General features: G+C 43.0%; 1 protein-coding gene across 4 annotated transcripts in view; it reads left to right on the top strand.

Moving 5' to 3' along the window:
- frmd3 (FERM domain containing 3) overlaps nucleotides 1-26,418 on the top strand; it is a 77,101-nt gene extending 50,683 nt beyond the window's left edge. For 2 of the 4 annotated variants that reach the window (XR_013823937.1, XR_013823938.1), the window contains exons 14-15: nucleotides 20,339-21,050; nucleotides 25,826-26,418. Coding sequence is in view for 2 of the 4 variants with exons in the window: in XM_079897720.1 (XP_079753846.1) it covers nucleotides 20,339-20,991 (653 nt within the window). In the remaining 2 variants the exon portion in view is untranslated. Of the gene's footprint in view, nucleotides 1-20,338; nucleotides 23,204-25,825 lie in introns of those variants that run through there. The other 2 variants (XM_079897720.1, XM_079897719.1) reach the window with 1 other exon arrangement.

Below are 26,418 nucleotides of genomic sequence, written 5' to 3'. Positions count from 1 at the left end.
CTTGTCCATAAGGTCCCTGAGAGTCAGATACGACCGAATGGATAGATCATCACTTTTGTGAGAAATAGCTGAATCAGGTGTGGATGAACAACATCTGAAGGTTTAAGCACTGCTTTTCACTGACCTTTGAAAAAAATGACTTAATTTAGTCTTATTTTAGAAATGCTGTGTGTCCACCAAAGCATTTTTTTTCCAGCTGAAAACGCCAGGCAGCCAAGCAGGGTTTTTTTTCTTTTTTTCTCCAGTTAACATGACTAGTATAGTATTCCATTTCATAGCATTTGGTTGCTATGATATGAAATATTCATGCAAGTAGTTGTAGTATTTGATTTCATAGTTTGTTTCTGAATATAAAAATGTGGAAACAATGTAAAATACTAGCTCTGGCCTCTGTTTTAAATGATTTTGTTCTGTCTTTTTGCTGTCAGTTGTTTTTGTACAAGCAGTATGTATATTTATCCCACCCCTCCAACACTGTGATTGGACGACTGGGTAAAAAGTTACAGTGATGAGCGCTGTGTTTAACCCAAAGTTGAACATCGTTTAACTCTCAGCGACCAGAAAAAAACACCAAACGTGCAGCGCAAAGCGTGAAATAGACTTTCAGCGCCTTGTCACGCTACTGGTGTTTTTAAATACGCAGCACTCCCATTGAAAACAAATGCTGGCCTTAAGAAAAAATGCTTTGGTAGACTCACGGCCTAAGTAAATACATGTAATTTCACGTGATGCTTTTTTCACACCAATGAGTATTATAATAAAGTCCAAGACCACTTTTGTATCGCCAATTGTATATTTTGAATGAAAAACTGACCTAGTGCAACTTTATAATAGACGTTGTTGCCAGGTATGACACCCCCCATTCTCAAGGGAAATGTTTAAAGTGAGCCGATGAGGTGCTGGTATCTGTGGAGACTCCAATCAGAGCTTTAAAAATACTTGTGAATATCCCAGCAGACAGCATGTTAGCAGTGATTAGATGAGAGGCCTGCTCGGGCTTGTGCTGTTAGAGGTGTGCATTAAAGCAATGACACTCAAGTGCACATGCTTACGGAGTTAGAAGCTGCTGGTTTAATGATGTCCTTGAATTGAATCACTTAGCTGTTTAAACTCAAGATCATTCGGAACAGAGTGAAGGAGGAGCATGATCAGAGTGTTTCATGTAAGGGTTTAGTCACGTGAGTCTGGGGAGATAAAGCCGTGTAGTCCATGTGAGGAGTCCTGAAGCTGGTTAATTCAATACAAAGCCCCTTAAAGATCAAGTTACCGGAGGAGAGGACAAGGTTTTAACAAATGAATGTCACACTGGCCCTTCTCAGAAGTTCCCTGTACATCCTGTATTAAAATAATGTGCTTGCTAAGACAGATATAGAGATTTGAACAAACTAGTTTATTTTACTAAACTTTAACATGCTAAAACGAAATGCATTATAAACCTATTTACCTACTTTTATTTTTTTACTGATTTTCTTTTTGGGCTCTTCTAGAACAGGTTTTCATGCTTGAATGTTAAAAAAAAACACCTTATTTTTCACATATTGTTGCAGCTGCTCTCTTCCCAGTCTGTCAGAAAAGTTCTGTTTAGTTCCTGTCTCTATGAAGCCCATCCTTCCGAAAAGCACAATGTGCTCTGATTGGTCCGCTGGACCAGTGTGTTGTGATTGGTCATCTGCTTTGAGCGTGTTTGGAAAATGTCACACCACTTACAAATGCGAGTTTCAACACACTACTAACTTAAATAAAGCGGCCTTGCCGCTTTTTTGCGTTTGCCTTGGGTGGAAATTATTTAAATGAGGAATATTATGACGTGAAGAAAAATCAAGACTACAATGGAGGCGTTTCAGGGAGTTCAGAAACGGTGCGCACTGATATAGAGAATAACAACATTACACTCTATAGAAAGTTGAAAATGTAAAAAAGCTTAATAGGACCCCTTGAAAAACATTTTTTTTTGTGTTTTTGTGCAGTGTCATTGGGGATTGTGTTCTAATGTCAAACTGTTTCAGTTTTCCACCTTAGAGAACAGTGACCCATACATGAAAATCTGGCTTCTCTTTGGTACGATGAATCTGTCAGCATAATGCTGAAGTAGCTTTTAGCTATTTAAGGGGGAAATTTACAACTCAATCAAGACAACAACATAGCTTTTGATTAAAGTAGACCATTTGTTGACTCGGATCTTAGATATTACAGTGGGTTTCCAAATTGCACTGTCTATTAGATATAGCAGCTTCATCCCGTTCAAAGGCTTTTTAATCTTTCATTATGCAGCAATCAAGGAATGCTGTGATTACTGCAAGGAGTTGATTTGTTAGATTAGACAGTGTCAACTGCTTTGGGTGAGAAATATTTAAATTGTCTTTGAGTCTTACACACTTGTGTTTTTTGTTGCTTTGCACCACACAACAGTACTGCTAGAAGCCTTAAAGGAATATCGGACCCAAAAATGTACTTAGAGTCCACTTTCATGACATGAATGCACTTCAGTGCACTTTTTAATAATGTTAAATTAAACGTTTTACTTTATATTTTAAATGTCCAAATTTGCAACTTAATTACAACTTTATTACAAATGTGTAATTACAAATATGCTATAAATAACATACAATTAAAATACACTATAACCATATTTAAATGACAAAAAATTTTTTGTAGAAAAGGAAGGATGATTAAAAATGTTTTTGTGGTAATCAACATAATGCCACAAATGTTAACAATTGATCTTAACTTCCTTAACCTAAATGTTTTATTCTTTTAATATCTGTTCATGAAATATCAAAGGGTCATGAAACCCTAAACTAAATTAAACTAAGTTGTATGCGTGTTGAGCATCATATAAGACACTGTTACCATTCATTAATTTTAATTGCAGGAGAAAACTAGTCTATTTTAAGCTTTTTTTTTTTTTGGGCACTATTTTTATCATCCGAGTTTAATTCGTCTTCATGTCTACATTGGTTTTCTTGTACCATAGTACATTGATGACTCATAATTATTCATGAGACTTTGTGTCCTTATCCTATGAGAAGATTCTTCACTTAATTATTCACGACAGCATGATTTCCTATGACGTCCTTCAAACTGTAAGATCGCATACATTAAGTGAGAAATTGTCACGGACTGGGTTGGTGAAAGGAGCGAGGACTCAAGTGCAGAAACAAATGGGTGTTTATTAACATAAGAAATAAAACAACACTACAAACAAAAACTCCCCATGGGGGAAAACAGGACAGGCATCGGCAGGAACAGGAAACACAGGGGAACTTAGACAACGAACCAGCACTGTGCTGCGTTCCAGTCCAAAATTGTCATGCCCTTCACTCGCTAACTTCCCTCCGTCTCGTTCACTCGGATGTACGTCATTGCTTACGTTGCACGAGTGCCCACTACTGCCGGAAACTGCAATGGGCTGAACTGGAACGTCCTAAGCCCTAGATCACTTGGAATCAGCTATGGAGTTGATTTAATATTTTTAAAAAAATTCCCTTTAAGAATTTGTTTAATGCAGCATCCAAATGTATATATGTGTGTTTGGGTTGTTTTAAATTAAAAAAAGATATAATTAATATATCATAGAGTTGTTTGTTGTGCTGGTGATTTGACAAGATATGTGGTGACGTCACAATCGTACTGCATTGTGGGACATATAGGTGCCTGAAGTGTACATTTGAAGTAGACTCGCTCCCTCGGTCAAAATCGAGGGAACGAGGGTCTGTCCATATAAACTTCCCTCATCCACTTAACGAAGTGGAACGCACTTCAAAATGGCGGCAGGGATTCCCCCGAGGGGAAGTGCTTAGGGAAGTTCGCAAGTGCGTGTCTAAAAGTGGACTGGAACGCAGCACAGGACTGCAAACACAGGGAGACTAAATAGGAAGCAAACAAAAGAAGGTAACGAACAAGGCAGGTGGGGCAAATGAATCAATAATCAGGTAACAAGATGGGAGGGGCCAGACAATTGACAAGAGAGCACGTGGCACAAGGAATACAAGACAAGCCATGTGCTCACAACAAACCAGACTAAACACAAACACATGACAAACCGGGAATGTCAGAGCTCTGTCACCAAACCAGATATAAACCAAACAGAGGTGACAGAACCCTGACAGAAATGCATTTATGGATTAGAAATGAGTGTTTGTTTTTGCTTGATAAGAGTTTCTGCATCACATACAGTAAGCTCTCATAAATACATTTTGAGTCTTTGACACAAACGAGAATCATCAACATTGTTTTACCAATATTACCGATCAAATGGCTTATAAAAACGCAGCAAAATTTTATTTTGCAACCAAAAGTTATTAATGCTGCGACAGTGCGTTGATATATATTTTCGATGCAGAGTACAAATGTGAACAGCTGTGCATTTATCTGTGCATTAAATTATAGCTGTCACAGGAAATGTAGGCTACAGTACTTGTGTAATTTACGGTGAGCTTACAAAACCATGTATAATATATGTTCGTTTTGTTGTGTGTTCTGCAGTTTGAATTTATGGGAATCTTTGATTATTTTGAGAGTGAAATAAAATTGTCTGAATAGGGCTGGGTGATAAACAATATCATATCGAAATCTCGATAAAATTTCCGTAAAAATAAACATGACAACAGCCAGTCTGTCACTAGTCTCAGCTTCAGACGTCACGCCCATGGACCGTTGGGTGAACGTCAGATGCATATGGCCAGGGCTGTTTGAAGGAATTTGGGGTCCCCAAGCAAAATGGACATGGAGGCCCCCCCAATAAAAAACATATATGTAACCATATTCCGTCCGTTCGAAAAAAAAGTTGCACTAACTGTTTGTTACTGTTTGTTACAAGCAGCATTTGCCGTCAGGCAGGTAGCTAACATAAACATATTTTTTCTAGCCTACCTGCTGCAAAATTACACTATTTGTAGGCTACAAGACAAGTGGAGCTATTTTATCCAGAGTAATTTATCACTTACCACTAGCGGTGTAACAAAATTCACGGTTCGGTTCAATACGATACACTTGTGTTACGGTTTGGTACGTTTTCGATACAGCAAAAAGAAAGAAATGCCAGAGAAATTTCCTTGATTTATTTATTTTTCTTCTTTTTTTAATTAAAACTAACATCATAAAATATGATATTGAGCAATTCTGGAGCTATAATTGACTCTTCTTAGGAGCATATAAAACAAAACAGCTCCTTGGAAAAAATGAAATGTAATATTGTAGTAGCCTAGTTATAAACAAATGTTTATTTTAGTTCAGATTAACATTTGAGGGCATTGTATTCATAATGTCAAAATAAAACCGACGTAATGTTACTTGAAGGCATTATAGCCTACTATTCCTGCCAAACTATGTGAATGTTTCTCACTAGATCTCGCAGCGATGTTATTACTTCTGTGGCGAATTCAAATGCTTTCTTTACTGGATCTCTTATTAGCTCTGTGTAACAGTGTCGCTTGATCAAGATCGGCTCGCGCTGCTTTGGTCCAAACTGATAAACGGTCCGTCAACCACACAATAACGAGCAGTTTCGTTCCGCTTGCATAACGTTTGCCATGATGTTGGGCAATGTTGTGGTCGTGCCGGCGTCTCTACATTATGAGCGCGCTTGCCACGCGCAACGCGCCTACATTTGAAATGACGAAATTTTGGTCGGCAGGAAAAATGGTCCAACGAACCGTTCGATTTGAAAATGCGTACCGAAAACCGAACCGAAAGCCTCGTACCGAACGGTTCAATACGAATACGTGTATCGTTACACCCCTACTTACCACTATCTTGTTTTTTCTTATCCTCCTCTTCCTTTCTCTTCATTCTTTTCTGGCTTCCTGAAGCATAATTCCGCTTCATGATGACTGCCGAGGAGTTTTTGTATTTTGCCGGCAGCAGAGATCACGTGGTTGGCTGGCTACTGTCAGCGACTACTGAGAGGGGCCCCCTTGAGGGGGATTCCGATAACAGTGTCATTGCACTTTACTGCATTGACTATCAAAGGGGCGCTCACACAGTTTGTCGTTGCATTTTATTCTTAACCAGTCGTTGTCTTGGGGCCCCAGGCCAGCTCGGGGCCCCAAGCAATTGCTTGGTTTGCTTGCCTTGTCGCGACGGGCCTGCATATGGCACACTTTTCTAAAAACACTTCAGGAGTTTCGAAGTCGCGATCTGATTGGTTGAATTTTACAGGATGTCCGGGAGACGAGCGTGTCGCATTCTTTATCGGTCCTCCTGGAAACAAATGCCATGATGCCAAAACCCCTCGTGGAAGAAGAAAGCCATTGTGTTTACAACTGTGACAATAAGGGCTTACCAGGATCAACTAAATGCTGGAGTTTCAAAAGTATGTGAAGTTCGCGGCTCCATTGTTGCAGTAAACTTGTACAACGTTCTTGAATGAGTCATTTATTAGATGCACGCCGGTCTGTTATTGTAGGGACATGGAGATTATATTGGCACGCCCCTAAACATGACGCGGAACAAAACAAACTGTGATTGGTTGCGTTACACTTGGGCGGTCCTTGGCCAAGAAAAACTACTATAGAGTCCAGACCGTCTGCCGTCAGTCTGAAGGTCTGGCTACGCGAGACTAGTCTGTCACAAACACCAACTCAGTTACTCTCAGCACTACACTTCCCAGAATCCTTCCTGGTCACCAACTGCATACACCCCACAATCACCTGTCTATTACCTGAACTACTCACATGTTGAGATTCCTGCCCATCATTGTCCTTTGTCTTCTTGTCTTCTGATCCACCAGTGGCAGACGCCTGGAGGAATATGTAAAGGAGTTTGTTGACATCAGCCACCGAGCCACCTGCAGTGACCTCACCCTGATGGAGGATTTTGGTGTAGGCTGGACGAAGAGACTCGCTTTGTGATGCCACAAAGGAGACCTATCCTGGAGGCTGGAGAATTACATCAACTTCGTGCTATGGATAGATGGGTCCTCGTTCCTCGTTGGCAGAGTGGAGGAAGACACAATAACCATCGTCCAGCTCCACCTCACACCTGTCATGCAAGCAGTCCCTGTCCAGAGTCCGGTGGTGGCTCCAGTCATTGTCCAGAGTCCGGTGATGGTTCCATTCTCTGTCCAGAGTCCGGTGATGGCTCCAGTTGCTGTCCAGACTCCGGGGATAGCTCCAGTCCCTGCCCAAAGACCAGGGATGGTTCGAGTCCCTGACTGTCGTTCAGTAAATGCTCCAGTCTCTGACTGTCATCCAGTGAAGGCTCAAGTCCCTGACTGTCGTCCAGTGAAGGCTCCAGTCCCTCACTGTCGTCCAGTGAAAGCGTCCAGCCTCTGACTGTTGTCCAGTGATGGCTCCAGCCCCTGACTGTCGTCCAGTGATGGCTCCAATCCCTGAGTTCGGCCCAGTCCCTGAACTCAGCGCTATCCCTGCTTCCGCCTCAGAGCCCGCACCTTCCTCAGAGCTCAGCCCAGTGTTTGTCTCAGTCCCAGAGCTCAAGCGCAGTGCTCGCTCAAGAGTTCAGCCCTGAGCTTGGACTCATCCCAGAGCACACCTAGGAGCCCGCTCACGCACCAGAACTCAGCCCGGATAGCACTGATAAAACAAATTATCTGACCTTCTGTTCTCCCTGCTCCTTCGTCACGGTCACGGTGACCTTCACCAGTCTCCTCGTCATGGCCACGGCGGCCGATGAAAACACCTTTAGTTGATTTATTTGACACCTGTTTCATACTCATGGGCCCCTGAGCTATCTGCACCGCCATGGCTTCCTAAACTACCTGCACCGCCATGGGCCCCTGAGCTACAGTATCTCCACCGCCATGCCTTGAGCTGCCAGCGCCTCCCTGGGTTGCCAGTGCCATCCTGGAGATATCCATAGTTACCTGGCTGTCACCTGACACAGCTCCAGGACAAACACCCTCCCACCCCAGCTGGAATCCATTTTGTGCAAGTTCATGTTTTCCAGGTGGGGAATGTACTGTCACAATCACCAGCTCAGTTACTCTCAGCACTACACTTCCCAGAATCCTTCCTGCTCTCCAACTGCACACACTCCACAATCACCTGCACCTGCCATCTATTACTCTCATTAGCACCTCTCTACAAAAGCCTGCACTCCACACAGTACCGATGTCTGGTCTCGTCAATCCTTATGGAAAGACAGTGTTGTCTCCACCGGTACAGCTTACCTGAACTACCTGTTGAGATTCCTGTCCGTCATCGTCCTTCGTCTTCTTGTCTTCTGATCCACCGGTTTGATCCGCCGTAACCCTCACAGCACCTGCAAAGGACAGAGACTATTACCAGTTAATCTAAGTCTGCTTATTCATCTATTTTATGAACACTCGCCGAATTATCCTGCTTGGTGAGCAGCGGGGAGTGTAGAACAAAAGATTCTACCCTGGCCCTCCACCGGGGGAAGGAGTGGCCCTGCTACAGGTGTCAGCCTGTGTCTACAGCCACAGGTGTCTCTCCTGGACCACACATGTGGACATCACCTGACCCAGGGAGCGTGCGGTCATTTTTGTCGCCCGGAGAGCGAGGTCAGTGGCGGCACGCAGCTCATCAAAGAGCCCTGGTTAGTCCTGTATGTCCCTGAGCATCTGGGCCTGGTAGACCTGCAGAGTGGCCATGGCATGCAGAGAGGCTGCTGCCTACCCCACGGCTCTATAGGATTTCGCCACCAGAGTAGACGAAAACCTACAGGCTTTGGAGGGGTGCTTTGGGTTGCCACGGGAGGAAGCGCTCTGCGGACACAATTGCATCGGGTGTCAAGGGTGTCTTCCAGGACCTAGTGACCTCCTCATGCACGTCCGGGAAGAAAGGCATGGGGATCAGCGACCGCACCCAAAAACTAATCATCCAGCCGCGAACGCACAGGGCAGGGTGGAGGACTCCACTCTAACCCAATGGCCGCGGCTGCCCGGGAAAGCATGGCCGTCAGCTCGGGATCAGACTGGCACACTTGAAGGCGGCAGCACAGCCGAATCTTCATTTTTCTGTGCTGAGGACTCCTGCCCACCTTGTGATGCAGCGATTGACATCGTCTCGTCATCTGGAGGGCCAAAAGAGTCGAAACCCTCCAAAGACTGTCCTGTGCTCTCAATCGGAACACTCGCGGGTTGCAACTCTGGAGAGGGGGATGTGGGCCGTATTAGTCCACATCGTCACCCTCAGGTCACCCTGGCCACCAGCCGAAGTATGACCTCTCACGGTAGATCGGGGTGTGGATGAGGGGACTCTCCCTCTGACAAGGTCATTGAGTCTCGACCGAAGCGTTGCGATGGTCATGTTCCCGCAGTGAGAACATGAGTCATCCACAAACGCTGCCTTAACATGATATACGCCCATATGATTGTGCCCATCAGAATGAGAGATTAGTCGACCGCAACCACAAGTGCACGGACGAGACATCTTTAAAAAGACGTGCCACGCGCAAGCTCTTTTGTGAGAGGAAAAGTGTCCGCAGAGTGTTTAAGCGACCAGGGAGATGAACACACAAACACTGGCAGATCACTGCACAGATCAGCAGGGAATGTGCACTCGCTGAAACTCGCCGTCACACCAACACCTAGAGAGAATCTCGTCTCGAAGAGAGTAGAGATGAATTGTCAATCTCAGGATGGCTTGTGGAGTGAAGTGAAACACTTGGCGAACACATATCTGCATGTTGCCAGCGTACTTCCTTATATACCCACGAGGTGGGGCGGAGTTACGTTATGCAAATTCCGCAGACCCATGGCATTTGCTTGCCATTGGCTCATTTTATTTCTCGAAGATGAGAGGCTTTCTAAGCGAAACCCCATTCGTCGTCACAACGTAACTCGTAGTGACCACGAAAGGGAACTTGAGTTACTTGTGTTGTCTCCTTCTGTATCGTGACACAGTCAGTGCATGTCACTAATAAATTATTTGCCTTAGTTCACTAATTAGTCTAGTTGGTTGTTAAATAGTTCCCCACACCTGTTCTGTTTATACTCTAATTGCCTCTTTTTACCTCTGTTTATAAGCCCTGAGTTATCCTTAGTTCCTTGTCCTTTATCGTCTATGTTTGATGTGCTTGTGTTCTCCTGAGTTGCATTTATTATTAAAGACTATAATTTCCTTATAATATATCTATTTATATCTTTATATATCTATATACTGTATCTATCTATATACTATAATATATCTTCTCTATCATGCGAGTTGTCACTGCAACCACCCTTGACAGAATACAGGAACCCTCCAAGTGAGTAATATAAGAAAAATATGGACTTACTAGTATTACATCGCCTCATGAACTGTGAGCAGAGGGCGCTGGAGGAATATTGGTGCTGGGTGCTCCAGCTGGACGACTCCCCGTTCACCATCTGTGTGGCAGAAAAATCCACGCCTACCACAGAACAAGTGCTAGAGCCTGCCACCTGGGTCTCCTTGGAGTCAAAGTTTGCTGTGTTAAGTCCATCTCAGAGCCAGAAGAGGACCAGATCCAGTTTCCTCCCGAGTCCCCACCCTCAAGTCTTCATCTTCCAAGCCGGTCCTGGCCGCATGCTCTGGTCCTGTCTGGAAATCTTCCTCCACCAATGTTTCCACCCGAATTCCTGGTCCCATCTTCTTCGCTGGTTCTGTCGGCTCCACTGGTGTCGCCCTTCTCCTCGGCTCTGCCTGCACCCTAACTCTGTGCGGCCCATCGGATTTGCCTCGGGGTTCCCGATCAACAGCTCGGCATTAGTATGAGGATTCCCCGGCTTCACCTCAAGGCTCTTGGCCGTTGTCTCCGCCTCGGTCTGTCAGCCCATTGGCTCTGCGCTCCTTTGACTCCACCGTGGTCTGTGGTCTCATCCAGGCTCCCTCATGGTTCTGGCTCAGTCAGTCGTCACTCTGCATCCACCACAGACTTCCGGGTCTCCAGCTGCAGGAGACCTGGAGTAGCCTGGTGTAGCCGCTTCTCCGGCTTCCCTGTCATCCTCACTCCCGCTGTCGTCGCCACGTTCTGCTGAGCCCCTGTCTCCACCTCGGTCCCATGAGCCAGCAGCTCCACCTTGGGCTTCTGGGCCGTGGATGTCACCGTGATCCTTGGCCTCTCCATACTCCATGCACCCTGGTTCCATCTTAGTCAGTCAGTCCCTGGGTTCCAGCCAGCCCTTCAGGCAAAGCTCCTCCCATTGTTGGCTCCACCATGCTGTCTCTCTCCACCAACTTCTCTGTCTCCACCGACTCCTGTCTATCACCAGCTCCACACCCACCTCCAGAGCCCCCTCCCTCCCTCCACAGATGGGCTCTTTATGGAGTGAGGACGCGCCTTCCGGGAGGGAGAGCTACTGTAACATGTATGTTCTGTCTGCTCAGTTTCTGTGATTCTGTTTTCCTTAGTTCACTAATTAGTCTTATTGGTTGTTAATTAGTTTCCCACAGCTGTTCTGTTTCTAGTCTGATTACCTCTTGTGTTTATAAGCCCTGAGTTATCCTTTGTTCCTTGGTTGTGTTCTCCTGAGTTGCATTCATTATTAAAGACTATTAATTCCTTAATCTCCTTCGTTGTGCAAGTTGTGACTACAGCCACCCGTGACAGGTTGCTACTCCATGGAGTTTAATTGTGAACAAACAAGTTTACATGTTTACATTCATTTTCAAGCTCTAATAAATATGTGGAAAGCATTTCCTTTCCCTTTAATGGTAAATGATTATCGTAATAAATCTCGCTATCGGATTATATGAAAAAAATATTGTGATAATCCAGTCCTATGTCTGAATCAGAAGTTATTGTTGTGTTGTCAGTCTCCCCTCTTCCCTCTCGACTCTGCAGTTTGCCACGCCCACTTTTGTAGCATTTTCAAAACGGTGGTGAGAACTAAAGCCCAATTTATACTTCTGCGTTGAATTTACGCCGTAGCTACGTCGTAGGCTGTGTGTAACACATGTACCCTTCGGCGTACCCTGACGTGCACCTCTCCAAAAATGTAACATCGCGTCAATTCTACGTGGACGCAAGCGCTGTGATTGGTCTGCTAGAATCCCTCCCTTGGGTTTTACATGCTCCCTCTGCATGTGTAATTGTGCGTCAACGCGGACAGCGACGCAGAAGTATAAATGAAAACCAACATGTTGCCTACAGCATAGAGGCTCCGGCGTAGGTCCGACGCAGAAGTATAAATCAGCCTTAACTGGTGCTGAAACAGGGGGGTTCTTGACTCTTTAATAAAGTAATAAAAAGAGATTGTTCAGGCCCGGACAAGTAGTTTGTTGAGGGTTGGTTTATAAAGAAGGACTACACGCCTGCGCACATATATATTCAAACGCGCATACCTACAGTATAGACTAAACACGTAATACGCATGTGCATGCAATCAGCGTTCTCACAGGTTTGCGGTTTTAAAGTTTCCGCAGATAGAACTTAAGGGTTTTCTGTTAGAACGGTGTCGTGTTAGCGGCCCCTAAGTTAATAACTAATGATCGTTGCGATGGAAGTGAATCAATCAAAACAATCATAACTTTAGCTGGACAATAACTTTATTCTAGAGCTGCTGTAAAGCCAAAACAATCTCTGTTACTTTAATTTCCTATTATCACTGTAAAGCTGCTTTGAAACAATCTATATTGTTAAAATCGCTATATAAATGAAGGTGACTTGACTTGACAACAGCATGACACCTCAGATCAGGATGATCAGGTCTGCTAGCTGTACTGTACTCCGGAGTGGATCTTTTCACCATAATCAGCCCCTGTGATTAGCAAAGCCTTGTGCTATGACTGATGCTGTATAAATAGCTCATCCTGCATTTGGGCTGATCCAACCCCTAATGCCCTGACTTTGTTAACACTGCCGACATGCCCGCTATCCGGTGAAGGAAAGGGGCCGGCAGGACCCCATCCTATGGGTGTGTGTGATTTATTACAGCATTAACCCAGCCAGAAGAGTTAGGGAGAGTGTTTGGCATCATTCAACCAGACAGAAGCTGTGAGAAAGTCATTGTGCAGTGAGGTTGGGATTGAGAGGGAGGTGTGGAGGGGGTCAGATATGGAGGTTCTCGGAGAGCAGGGGGAGCGTGGAAGCGGTGTTCACAGTGTGGTGGGTTGTGAAGTTGTTGCTGAGGAATGTCTACAAGAGGATGCAGATGAGGTTTTGAATGTGGTCTTGGATGAAGGTTTGGAAGAGCGGGCGGATGCCATTCGCTGTCAGGTGAAGATCACCACACATCACAACCTGCAGCTCCGCATGGCCAACTACACGGCACGAGACGTATATGTGCGGTTGCTTGGCCATGGAAACCGCATCTCAGGAACTGGTACGGAAGCTTCCAAAATACTGTTAAAATGATGATTCCTACTTGATTTCTTCATTGACTAGCAACATTGCATCATTCTGAAAAATTAAAGGGATCGGTCACCCCAAAATAAACATAACATAGAAGATATTTTGAGAATTTTCTGTGTATATATATATATATATATATATATATATATATATATATATATATATATATATATATATTGTCCATTCAATGGAAATCAATGGGCACAAGAACTGTTTGGTGACCAAAGTTCTTCAAAATATCTTTTGTAATCCGCAGAAGAAAGACATTTATACAGGTTTGGAACGACATGGATAAGTGAAACATTTTTGAAAATTATTGTTTAATGGCAGCTGAAAAGTCTTGATCCTACTTTGGTTTAACTTGTCAATAATGTAATATAATAAAATAATGACCAAATGGCCGACAAAAATGCACGTATTAAGCCTGATTAAGCCAACACTAAAACATAGAAAATTAATAACTAAACCAAAGGAACTCACAACATTGTAGTACAATAGTGTGGTCATTATAATGTTATTTCAGGAGCTTTTGTTAAATGTCAGGATTTTGGTTAAATGTATATACAAATATTTTGTTTCATTTTTCATTTCTCATAAACTAATATGTTATTTTAGGATATTATTTTAGATTTATATTAGTGTATAATTGACTAAAATATAAACTGACTGCATTTAAATGATATTTTATCTAAAGACAAAATCTATGACACTGCTAGGGAAAATTTTTGATGTAAACCTGAGGGATTGGGTCCAAATTAAATGATTAAGCGTTGTGATTAAAATTAAACTCTGGCTTACTAAACAGAAGTGATTAATGAATTAACAGTTGTTGTTGTTTTTTTCAAATAAAAGCATTTAAGTTGCAATCATTTTGCACAGGCAATTAACAATTTTCTTCAGAAAATGGAAAAATCTAGTTCTTTGTCATTTGAGTGGAGGGCAGGGGATGTTTAATTTTGTGCAAAATGACATTGTTTTCTTTTCTTTTTTTAACATCTTTCACATTCTTTACAAAAATCACCCTCATATTAAGTTATTGTTGCATCTAACTGTTGCCATGGTAGCCATGATGGTCTTGCTAGTGATGACTGTTACATCCTCCTGGGCTAAATGTCTCTCTATGTCGCCATGGTGACATCTTCTTTTTGCCCATGCCTGCATCTACTTGTTTAAGTGTGCCTCTGTATAAGGTGTTCAATAGATAACTCATGATTATCCAATTAGTTTGACAAATATTACATTTCAGGCACTGTTAAGTGGCTGTCAATGCTGATGCCCTGAAATCTAGTACGCCCTGTCAGTTATAGATCATTTAATTACTAATTTTGGAATTAATGCTTTCAATCCATCAATCTAGTTTCTATGTGAAGAGACATGCATTATTTTTCAATAGCAGCTATGTTAAAATATCATTGGGAAATGAGAAGATGGTTATGTTAGATGACATTACAGAGGTCTGTGTGTGTTAGAGAACAGTTGCATGGAGAAGCATCGACGTCAATGGCAACTTAGCCGGGAGACTTGTCTTAATCCACACTACCCAGGCAGCTGGGTCTATATTTAGACGGGACTTGTCTAAAGAACACAGGCTGCAGCCGTGCCTTTAAACTGCTGTATAAACACATACGACATGCACACTACATGAGCAAAAGCTTTAAACTGTGGAATAGTTTGCAGGCCACAATGACATAAAAAAATATTTTAGTTAGCTCAAGGATGTTGTGTACAGTGAATATTATGAATGTGGGTCATTCTTGGGTCATTTCTGTTTATATATATGTGTGTATATATATATATATACATATATAAGCTACAAATACATTCGTAAATGCTTCTCCCCTTCATTCACCTTAAGTGAATGTAGCCTTGGCCAGGAGGGGTTGATGTCATCAGACGGTACCCATCGTTCACTGGGTGTTTCGACCCTTATCCGCAACACCCTCCCGATGGTGGGTCGGCAGTGGTGGCCAAGTCACTGCCCATCTTCCCCTCCTGGCTTCCAGCTCAACTCCTCCCTCTTGCTCCATAACCAGCAAGAGGCTCTTTCCGCTGCCTCCCCCATCCTGCGAGCTGCTGCCTTTCTCTCCTTCCCTGTTATTCCAATGGCTGTTAGCATTCTCCACACTGACTGAGCAGGGAATCCTCTACAGCCAACCTCGACCGGGAACAGCCAAGCCTGCCATCCTTTCCCCCTGCAGTCGTGCAGCAGGTCTTGGTATTTGGCGTTCTTTCTTTCAAAGGCCTGTTCACATCCCTCTTCCCATGGGACTGTAAGTTCTATGAGGATGATCTTTTTTCCCTCTTCAGACCACAGTACCACATCCGGCCTCAGGGTTGTCTGGACAAACTGGGGGAATTGCAGCCTTCCTCTCAGATCGACCTTCATTTCCCATGATTGGGCCTTTTGTAGCAGACTGGTTCTTGTTGTTGCTGTGGTTGGTGGCTTTTCCCCCTCCCTTACAAACTGGATTGAAGTTGTTTTCCGAAGGGGCTGGCGTTTCTTTTTCCTCTCCTGCTCTAAGGTGTGGGCGAGTGTCGTGAGCACCCTATCGTGGCGCCACCTGTACCTTCCCTGGGTGAGTGCTTTTTTACACCCGGCCAGGATGTGTGCCATGGTGCCCCTCTCCCCACAAAGCTTGCACAATGGGTCCTCTCTCATGCCCCACTTGTGCAAGTTTGTTGGGGTTGGGAGTGTATCATACACTGACCTCAGCAGGAAGGAGATTCGGAACGGTTCCAGTCTCCATAGGTCCGCCCAGGTAATCTTCCTCTTGGGAAGATCCCATCTGGTCCAGGCCCCTTGAGAAGCTAGGTCCACTGCCCTTGATCTTCGTCCTTCCTCTTCCAGGTTCCTTACCTCCTCTTGAATCATGGCTCTTCTTTCACTGGTTCCTGCCTTCCTCCACTGTTGGAAATGTGAGGTTCCAAGACCCTGTCTTCCAGAGCATGGTGCTCCAATGACATCACGTAGCTTCAGCATACTCTCAGCTTGTGCAACAGACGAATCAGCTGCCCACTTGCGACCTGATCTTGTGATGACGCCTGCATGTCTGACTTGTTCATCCTGTGAGTCTCTATATGTCATTACGACTCTGCACTTTGCGACTTTAAATTCCTCAACTACAGATGACAGAGGAAGTTGGAGCTGCCCTGATCTTATGTAGAGGCCTACTGAAGTGAAGCTTGGAGGGATTCCCAACCACTTTCGGAGGTACTTATTGATCTTCCTCTCCACTCCTTCAACGCATGTCATCGGGACCTCATACACAGTCAGCAACCACATGAGTCTTGGCAACAGTCCGTGTTGATAGAGCCAAGCTTTAAACTTCCCAGGGAGCCCTGATTTTTCGATCCTCCTCAGCCATTCCTCCATCTGCTTTTCCGTACTGGCTATGTTATTCCTGTCAGTAAGTGAGTCATCGAACCACTTTCCGAGGCACTTGATTGGATTCTCCTCTATTGATGGAATCACTTCCCCTTGCACATGCATCTTGAACCTGTTGGTCAACTTCCCGTTCCTGATCACCAAACTCCTGGATTTCTTTGGCTTAAACTTCATTCTGGCCCACGTTGCCATGTGGCCCAGAACAGTTAGCACCCACCTCGCCTCCACATGGGTTGTGGTTGTCACGGTAAGGTCGTCCATGTAACCTCTTATTGGGAGTTGTCGGATTCCTGACTCCATTTTTGGCCCCCGTGCTTCCTTCTCCGCAGCTGTTATTAGGAGGTTCATTCCCATGATGAAGAGGATAGGGGAGATTGTACAGCCAGTTACGATACCTTTTTCCAGGCTTTGCCACTGAGTTGTAAAATTGGCCGCCTTGAATCGTAGCTGGATTCCACCAAAGTAGCTGGTGATCATTCTTTTGATGTGCTGCGGGATATGGTAGTGGTCTAATGCTGCATGGATGAGGGCGTGCGGGATTGATCCATAGGCATTGGCCAAATCCAACCAGACAACAGTCAGGTTGCCCTTGCAGGCTTTAGCCTCACGGATCATCTGACTGAGAACTCCGGTGTGTTCCAGGCATCCAGAGAAGCCTGGAATTCCACCTTTCTGGATGGCAGTGTTGATATATCCATTCTCTGTTATGTACGAGGTCATCCTCTTGGCCAGTACAGAAAAGAAGATCTTGCCTTCTACACTTAGCAGTGAGATTGTTCTGAATTGGTCAATGGTTGAGGAGTTCTCTTCCTTTGGCACAAAACAGCCCTCTGCCTTCTTCCAGCCTGATGGAATGGTGCCTTTTCTCCAGATCCTCCGGAACAGCTTCCACAGCCTCCGGAGAAGCATTGGACATTTCTTATATACCTTGTAGGGTATACAGCTTGGGCCGGGGGCAGACCCTGTTCTGGCCTTCTTCACCACCTCTTGGACTTCCCTCCAGGATGGTTCTCTGACGTTGAGCTCTTTTTCTGGGATCTTTATACTGCTGATGCTTGGGTTGGCGTCCAGGGCCTGGTTTCTGGAGGTGTCATTGTGGGTCTCCCTCAAGAACGCCTCCACATCTCCTTTGGGGCTGGTCAGCCTTCCAGATTTTGCTTCACCCAACAGTGTTCTGGTGAATCTGAAAGGGTCTTTGGTGAACTGGGATCTTTTGTTCTCCCTATCCTTCCTCTTCTTCTGAGTGCTTTCTGCTTTTCGGAGTCTGCAGAGGCGCTCCCGGAGTTGACTCGTTAGGTCCTTGATGCCTTCCCTTTCATCAGCAAGGGCTCTTTTGAACTGCTTGGTAAGAGTCTTGATTTCTCCTCTTAGTCGATGAATTTCCCTCTCTCTTCTGTTTGGCTGATGTGCAGACTTGATGTTGATTTTCTTCTCCTGAATTCCAAAACGCTCCCTTGCCAGGTTATAGGTTATTGTTGTGAGAGTATTGACTTTCTGCTCAGCCGTTCCTGCTAGTGTGGCTTCTAGCACTTTGTCAAGGTCTTGGTCTAGTTGGTACCACTCTTTGTTATCGCTCATCTTGGGCCAATTGATCTGTTCCCTCGCAGGGTGGGGTTGGCTCCCTGGGGTGGCATCAGGTGGGTCCCTCCTGAGGTCTTGAGGTGACACAGGTGCTAAGAGATCTCCAGTACTGTGGGGTGCTTCCTGCCTGGAGCTCTCCTGCGTCTCACCAGGTGCTACCGCTGTGCGCTGCTCCTGTGATCCCTCTTTTCCACAGTGGGTTCGGCTTTGGTGTATCTTAAGCCCTCTTTTGTTCTTGCAGGTCTTTCCGCAATGACACTTAACTTCCAATGCCCTCCCGGTTAAAGTTGTTTGGGTGAGCCGTCTCTGTGTCCGTATTTCATTCCTGGCCGTTACCGTTGTGTCTGTCCTGACGAGTCTCTCATCCTCCCCCCCTCTCGGGTGACTCTGGGGGTATTGCTCTGTATTACTTTCTGTAGCTTGAGTTGGTGCCCTCTTGCGAGTGCTGTGGATGAGGTTGCTAACCTCACGCACCCACGCCAGTCTTTCCTGGAGGTCAGCTGTCTTTCCAGCGTCACCGAACTTCCTCGGTTGCCACCCAGACTTTCCTGGAAGTCACTGGTTGCCCAGATTTTCTAAGCTACAAATACATTCGTAAATGCTTCTCCCCTTCATTCACCTTAAGTGAATGTAGCCTTGGCCAGGAGGGGTTGATGTCATCAGACGGTACCCATCGTTCATTGGGTGTTTCGACCCTTATCCGCAACACCCTCCCGATGGTGGGTCGGCAGTGGTGGCCAAGTCACTGCCCATCTTCCCCTCCTGGCTTCCAGCTCAACTCCTCCCTCTTGCTCCATAACCAGCAAGAGGCTCTTTCCGCTGCCTCCCCCATCCTGCGAGCTGCTGCCTTTCTCTCCTTCCCTGTTATTCCAATGGCTGTTAGCATTCTCCACACTGACTGAGCAGGGAATCCTCTACAGCCAACCTCGACCGGGAACAGCCAAGCCTGCCATCCTTTCCCCCTGCAGTCGTGCAGCAGGTCTTGGTATTTGGCGTTCTTTCTTTCAAAGGCCTGTTCACATCCCTCTTCCCATGGGACTGTAAGTTCTATGAGGATGATCTTTTTTCCCCTCTTCAGACCACAGTACCACATCCGGCCTCAGGGTTGTCTGGACAAACTGGGGGAATTGCAGCCTTCCTCTCAGATCGACCTTCATTTCCCATGATTGGGCCTTTTGTAGCAGACTGGTTCTTGTTGTTGCCGTGGTTGGTGGCTTTTCCCCCTCCCTTACAAACTGGATATATATATATATATATACAGGTTTTCCAGTGTCAGATTCTAGCTATTATCCATATTACTATGCGGTAAATGCCTTGCAAACAAAACAAAACAAACAAACAAAAAAAACTTAAGATAAGTATAGAATGTATTTACATATAGATATAGAATTCTCGTATCACCCAGTTTCATTGTGACTTGTAATTATAACCCATTAATAACCTACATTTGTCTTTGAAAACATGTTTTGTGTCAAATGTTTTGGTCTTGAATGTTAATAGGATTCTAATGCAAAAAAAAAAAAAAAAGTCTTATAGTTAATTACCTTATCGAATATCATCGCATTTCCCCACACAAATATTCTTCTGCTTTTTGCCAAGTACAATACTTTCGGTATTAAAAAATTGTAGAGTTTTTTTTTCCCTATAACAGAATGGAAACATAATGACATGTTACTTACTTATAAACTGAGGTGTGCAGTTAAATAAACTTAAATCCAAGGTCCTGACTCTCTGTGTTCATTAAAAATCCCAGGATGCCCTTTGAAAAAAGAGTAAGGTTGTAACCCCGGCATCCTGGAAAAAATTTGCCCGTTGGCCTCTGTCCATCCTCATGGCCTCCTAATATACTGATTGTCCTCATTACTCCGTCTCCTCTCCACCAATAAGCTGCTGTGTGGTGGGCCTTCTGGCGCAATATGGCTGCCGTCGCATCATCATCCAGGTGGATGCTGCACATTGGTGGTGGTTAAGGAGATTCCCCCCTTCCATGTAAAACCCTTTGAGTGCTGAGAAAAGCACTCTATAAATGTAATCTATAATATTAGCTATCCTGACAATGACCCGTATGTCCTTCAGGAAATGTTGAAATCCTGTGAATTTTTTGTGACCTAACACAACCAATTGTTCACTCCGCAGGACTCTCGGCTTTGAAGGAATCCGTCCATCTGTCCCCACTGAAGCCGTCGGTCACTCCTGAGGAAACAGAGATAGAGGAGAGGGAAAACCACGGTCAGGGCAGACGAGAAGACGAGGCAGCCAATAGGACGAGAGCAGATGAGGAAAGGAGAGAGATCCGTGTAGACAATGAAGACGATGAGTGCAGCACCCTCACCATATCCGACACGGCGTACAGCCCGTGTGCCAGCATGGTCCCGACGCCAGTGGAGGAGGGTCAGGGCGGCCTAGACCTGCTGTTCCAGAGTCCCGCGCGCTTGCTGAAGGAGCTGCACGCGGATCCAGAGATGCAGGTGGAGCTCCAGGCGGAGAGGGAGAGGGAACTCGCCAGAGAGGCGTTTCGGCAGTCGCTGTGTAACCCGTCGAGCGGGCGGCACCAGATCCAGGCCTGTCTGAGCAGTGCCGCACGTTTGGTGGTGATGGCCATCGGTCTCCTCGTGATTCTACTTCCCCTCCTCCTCGTCCTGCTGGAGTCGGACCTGGACATCTCCTTCTTGCATGACATCCGCCAGACGCCCGAGTTCGAGCAGTTCCACTACGAGTACTACTGCCCCATGCGCCGCTGGTTCCTCTGCAAACTCGAACTCATAACGGAGCAGCTATGGGGCGACTGAGGCTCACCGTCCTACAGGAACTACAGGGAACGGGGGCGGGAATGAAATGGAATGGGCAGGTTTGCTCTCCTACATTACATGATTTATTCATTCACATCTTTTGCAAATCATGCCAATACGTTTTCATAGCGGTAACTGAGGCAGTGTCCCGGCTGTAGTTTTATAAGTAGCATAGAGAACAGCATGTGCCTACTCTCAGATAGTTCAGTCAACTTCATGAAGGGTGTATGAAAAGCACAGCTCGGATAGAAATGCATCTTACATTTCAACATTGATAGTGGATATGTATGCCTTTTCAATATTTTCCATTCATTTCACATGCCTGTTGTCATTAAAAAACGTATCAATCAGGGTCCAAAATTAACTTTTTGCCTTAGCTGTCAATGGTGGGATTCTGAAATCTTCAATGGAAAAGAATAAGCAGCACAACTGTTTTCAACATTGGTAATAACAAGAAATGTTTCTTGACACTAAAGACTGGAGGAATTTACATTTAAAAAAAAAAAATATGAAATTAGAAAACAGTTATTTTAAATTTTAATATTTCACAGTAATGCTGTTTTACTGCATTTTGGATCAAATAAATGCAGGCTTGGTGAGCATAAGAGACTTCTTTCAAAAACGTTCGAAATCTTTCCGACCCCAAGTTTTGCACAGTAAATCAGATTTATATATATTTTTTATATATTTGCGGAAAACATGTTTTTTTATTATTTTTTTTACAAGTCAGCTCTGACTTCAGCCATATGAATCAACGATTTTGAGTTGACTCCCCATCAGCTCAAGCATCACATACTAGTGAATCTCTTTGTAAAACACCAGCTCTCACAAACAAAATCTAGACCCATTACGATTTTGTCCCTCATATTTCTGTTTTGCTGGCTTATCGGCAGAAATGTGACGCATCATGGCATCCTAGTTTAATTTCTGATGGTAAATTTGTTAGAAGAGGCTAAATCTTTTCTTTTCTGTAGTCAGCTTGTATATCTTTGATTCACTTGTATCAGTGGGGGTCGGAGAGTATGGAAGCTTGTTTCCGCCACGTAATAAAAAAATAAAAAAGGTAATTCCTCATTTTTATCTTACACTTTTTTTCATGCAATTCTAAGTTTATATCTCACAATTCTGAGAATAAAAATGTCTGAAGTCTTGAATAAAGTCACAATTCTGGCTTTTTTCTTGCAATTGTGTTCTAAAGTTTAAATTGTGAGATATAAACTCGCAACTGCGAGAAAAAAGTCAGAATTGTGAGATAAAAAGTCGAAATCACCTTTTAAATTTTTTTATTCCGTGGCGGAAACAAGCTTTCATAAGGTCACTGTTAAACGACGCATAAGGTTATGTAACTAGCCAAACTGGCCAGTTAAACACTCCTTCATCAAAGACAATTTTTCTAATTCACATTTGACGCTTAAGTTAATTTTGGACCCTTATAGCAGTTTCCAAGTGAAATCCTGTACACTCATATGAAGAGTCCATATCAAATGATTTGATGTCTTTGACTCAATCAACCTCCATAACAACACAAATAATGCAAGTCAAAATGTAGAAGAGGCACAGGCAGGAAATGAGCTCGGACCCGCTTCCCTAAATCGACTTATTTTTCTTGAAAATCAAATCAGCTATTAAGACAAGCAGATTTTGACCTCATAACACTGTATTGGATTAAACGTTCTCAGCCTCTCACAGAGCAAAACACACACTGGTATGAGAGCGAGGGCAAGCTATACATGCTAAAACTTAATATCTGTTTTTAAAATTTTATACATTTTTATGTGACGCTTACAGTTAGTTATATTTTTCAGCAAAAAAAAAAAACCTAAGTTATCTTATTTAAACTGATTTACACTAAAAAGTAGGTGGTATAGAGGTGAAATATTTTTTATTATCACAATAGTTTACCTTAAAATGCTGTGCTGTGTTTTTTATATAGAATAGCACAAACTATAAAACAGATTTTGATTTTGTTTTTTCAGATTTTCAGATGTCATGAGCAGATGTAACAGCAGGTTGCTAGTACATTTGAGAGGCTCTTATGAAACGGATCACTGTAATCACACAAAATACATAACCAAATTGCATAAAATGCCATAAATTCACCTATTAAAGAACATGTGTTGTGTCAATATCATTATGGGGAACTCCAAAGATTGAACGTATTGAAACAATGAAAGTGCAGCTAATAAAATTTACTTTACAAGTGGTCCATTTGGCCCAAAAAAGTTGTGAAATCTACATTTCATTTGCACAGTTGGCTCTTCTTTATAGTTATCTTTATATATATATTAATATATATATTTCTTTTTAATGTAGTTCCGTATTGATTGTGTAAATTGTATCAGTGAAGGGTTTCAGTCACTCATGCAGCACACAACTTGATTTTATTCCTTGGGAATTGATCGAATCATGAAATGTGTTTTTGTCCCTGATTAAGTTCCCTTTGGATAACTTGTTTGGCAAATAGATTTGAAGTTTGTTTTTCTATTTATTTATTGTTATATCCCCATGCATGCCAAACCAGAAAAAAACCCTGTGATGGCTTTTTCCATTGACACTTTTTATATGTAATTAAAGTTCACCCAAAAATGAAAATTCTCTCACCAATTTCTTGCCCTCATGCCATCCCCAATGTACATGACTTTCTTTCTTCAGATAAACTTAAAAGAAGATTTTTAAAAAAATAATTCATCTCTGTGAATGGGTGCCACTCAGTTGACGCTTGAAAAACCACACACACAGCAATCGTGACGATAATCCATATGACTCCAGTGGATGAATCGGTTACACTTTATATCGATGCTCCACTTCAGACATTCTACTAACTATAAGTAACTTTGCAACTACATGTCAGATAACTTTCATTAGAGTTCACTTTTAGGTTTGGGTTAGAATAAGTTGACATGTAGTTGCAATGTTACTTATAGCTAATAGAATGTCTAAAGCAGACCATGGAAATAAAGTTTTTTACGGATTAATAAATGTTTTCTGAAGTGAAACGATCTTTTTAAAATATAAATTATTGCTTCCAGTCAATCGTTCAAATGAGGTCGAGACACATGACATACAATCATGGTCAGAATTATTGGTATTCTTGGTAAATATGATGAAAGATGGCTGTAAAAATAAATCTGCATTGTTTATCCTTATTTTATCAAAATATTTGCAAAAAATCGAACCTTTCATTGAAGTAAAACAATTGAAAAGTGGGGGGGAATTATTTTATTTTTTTCTCAAAAACACGTTGGCACCCCTAGAAATTATTATAAGGAAAATATCTCTGAAGTTCAACCCATTCATATTTAAAAAAAATAAAAATTAGCACACCAGGGTGACTAGAAGCATGAAAGTATCCAGCCATGACTTCTTATAAATATGAGGAAGCACAAAGGCCAAATTCCCTTAATCATCCATTGCAATGAGTAAATCCAAAGATTGTTGAGCATCACAAAATAGAAAGTGGCTGTAAGAAAATAACTAAAGCTAAACCATCAGGGCAATTAATAAAGATGTTACAAATCTGCCAGGAAGAGGACGTGTGTCTATATTGTCTTGATGAACAGTGAGGAGGAAAGTTTGAGTGGCCAAAGACTCTCCAATGATCACAGATGGAGAATTGCAGAGATTAGTTGAGTCTTTGGTCAGAAAGCCTAATAAATTATCCAACCATCACCACATGTTGTTTGGAAGGGTTTCAAGAAAAATTCTCTGTTCTCATCTAAAACAAACTCCAGCACATTCAGTTGTTAGACACCACTAAAACTCCGAACGGCACAGGGATCTGTGGTCAGATGGAAAGAAAAAGAGCTTTTTGGCAGCAAACACATGAGATGGGTTTGATGCAATCAAGGATAAAAAGTACCCCAATGTGTACGGTTAAATATACCGCTGGATCTTTAATGTTGTGGGCCTATTTTTTTGCTGAAGGTCCTGGACTTCTTGTTAAGAGACATGGCATTAAGGATTCTATCAAATACCAACAAATAAAAAATCAAAACCTGACGGCCTCTGGTGGAAATCTTATAACGGGCAGTGTTTAGATCTTCCATCAGGACAATGATTCAGAACAAACATCAAAATCAACACAAAAATGGGTCATTGAGCATGACCATTCAAATCCCTTGACCTGAACCCTATAGAAAATGAGTGTGCTGAACTGAAGAGGAGATGCACCAACGTGGAGCATGGAGAGATTCTGGATGGAGGAATAGTCTCTGATCTCCAAACTCATCAGGCATTATAGGAGAAGACTCAGAGCTGTTATCTTGGAAAAAGGAGGTTGCCAAAAGAACGTTTATTTCATTTCATTTTTAATTATTTTACTTCAATGAAAGGTATATTTTTGAGAATACTTTTTTCAATTAAATATCAAAAGGATTAACAATGAAGATTTATTTTCACAGGCTTCTTTGTTCATATACCAAGGGTGCTAATAATTCCAACCATGACTGTAAGTGTGTCAACGTCCCTCTCATGATCGCTCGTATGAAAGTAGACCAGAAGCAATGATTGATAGTTAAAAGAGTTTAAAATATATGTATTTTTCTTACACCTATCGCTTAGCTTCAGAAGACATCGATTCATTCAATGAGGTCATATGGATTACCGCCATCAAACAAACAAACGAGTGGCACCCATTCACTTGCATCATATGCACTCACAGAGATGGATTATTTTCCTAAAAAATGAGTGTGTTTATCTGAGGACAGAAAGTCATATACATCAGAGATGGCATGAGGGTGAGTAATAATTGATGAGAGAATTTTCATTTTTGGGTGAACTATCCCTTTAAGTAGATGATAATACAGTCGCATGATTACGTTTGTGTTTCCTTCAGCGGTCCAGAATCAGACTGACGTTGATCTTCCCGACACAGGGCTTTGACCACATCCACATCAACCAAATCAAATTAACACGGCTACTTGTGATGCAAATCTGATGTGATGTCACATCTGTTGCTGAGGTGATAGCAAAAGGGCTAATGACACATTTCTGTCAACTATATTGAGTTCTATATAAAAACCCTGATCGCTGATATTTACTGTCTAACAGCAGGTGGCTCTCTCAGGAACGTATGTCAAATACTGAAGGATCTTTAAAAAGCGGTTTATTTTCTGATAAAAAAGAAAAGAAAAGTAAAGAAAACAAATATGCATATTAGCAGACAGGCATTTATATGGATACGCTATCGCAGAGAAAATATTTGATTGCTATTGTATGTTATTTGTGGCTCATTGTGTGGTTGATATTCCTACAGGCTCATATTTAATCAATATATAACCATTACAATATGTGCATCATCAAATCAAAATCAGAATAACGCAACACCTACATATTGCATAAGGTTGTGATTTAGTCATTATTCATCAATGTAAATTAATATTTCTTTTTTAAAAATGACATACTGCATACACTACAAGTCAAATCTTG

The sequence above is a fragment of the Squalius cephalus genome, assembly GCF_949319135.1.
Source record: "Squalius cephalus genome assembly, chromosome: 16".
NCBI classification, from domain to species: domain Eukaryota; kingdom Metazoa; phylum Chordata; class Actinopteri; order Cypriniformes; family Leuciscidae; genus Squalius; species Squalius cephalus.
The sequence above is the reverse complement of the archived record's forward strand: the minus strand, read 5'-3'. Positions and strand labels throughout refer to the sequence as shown.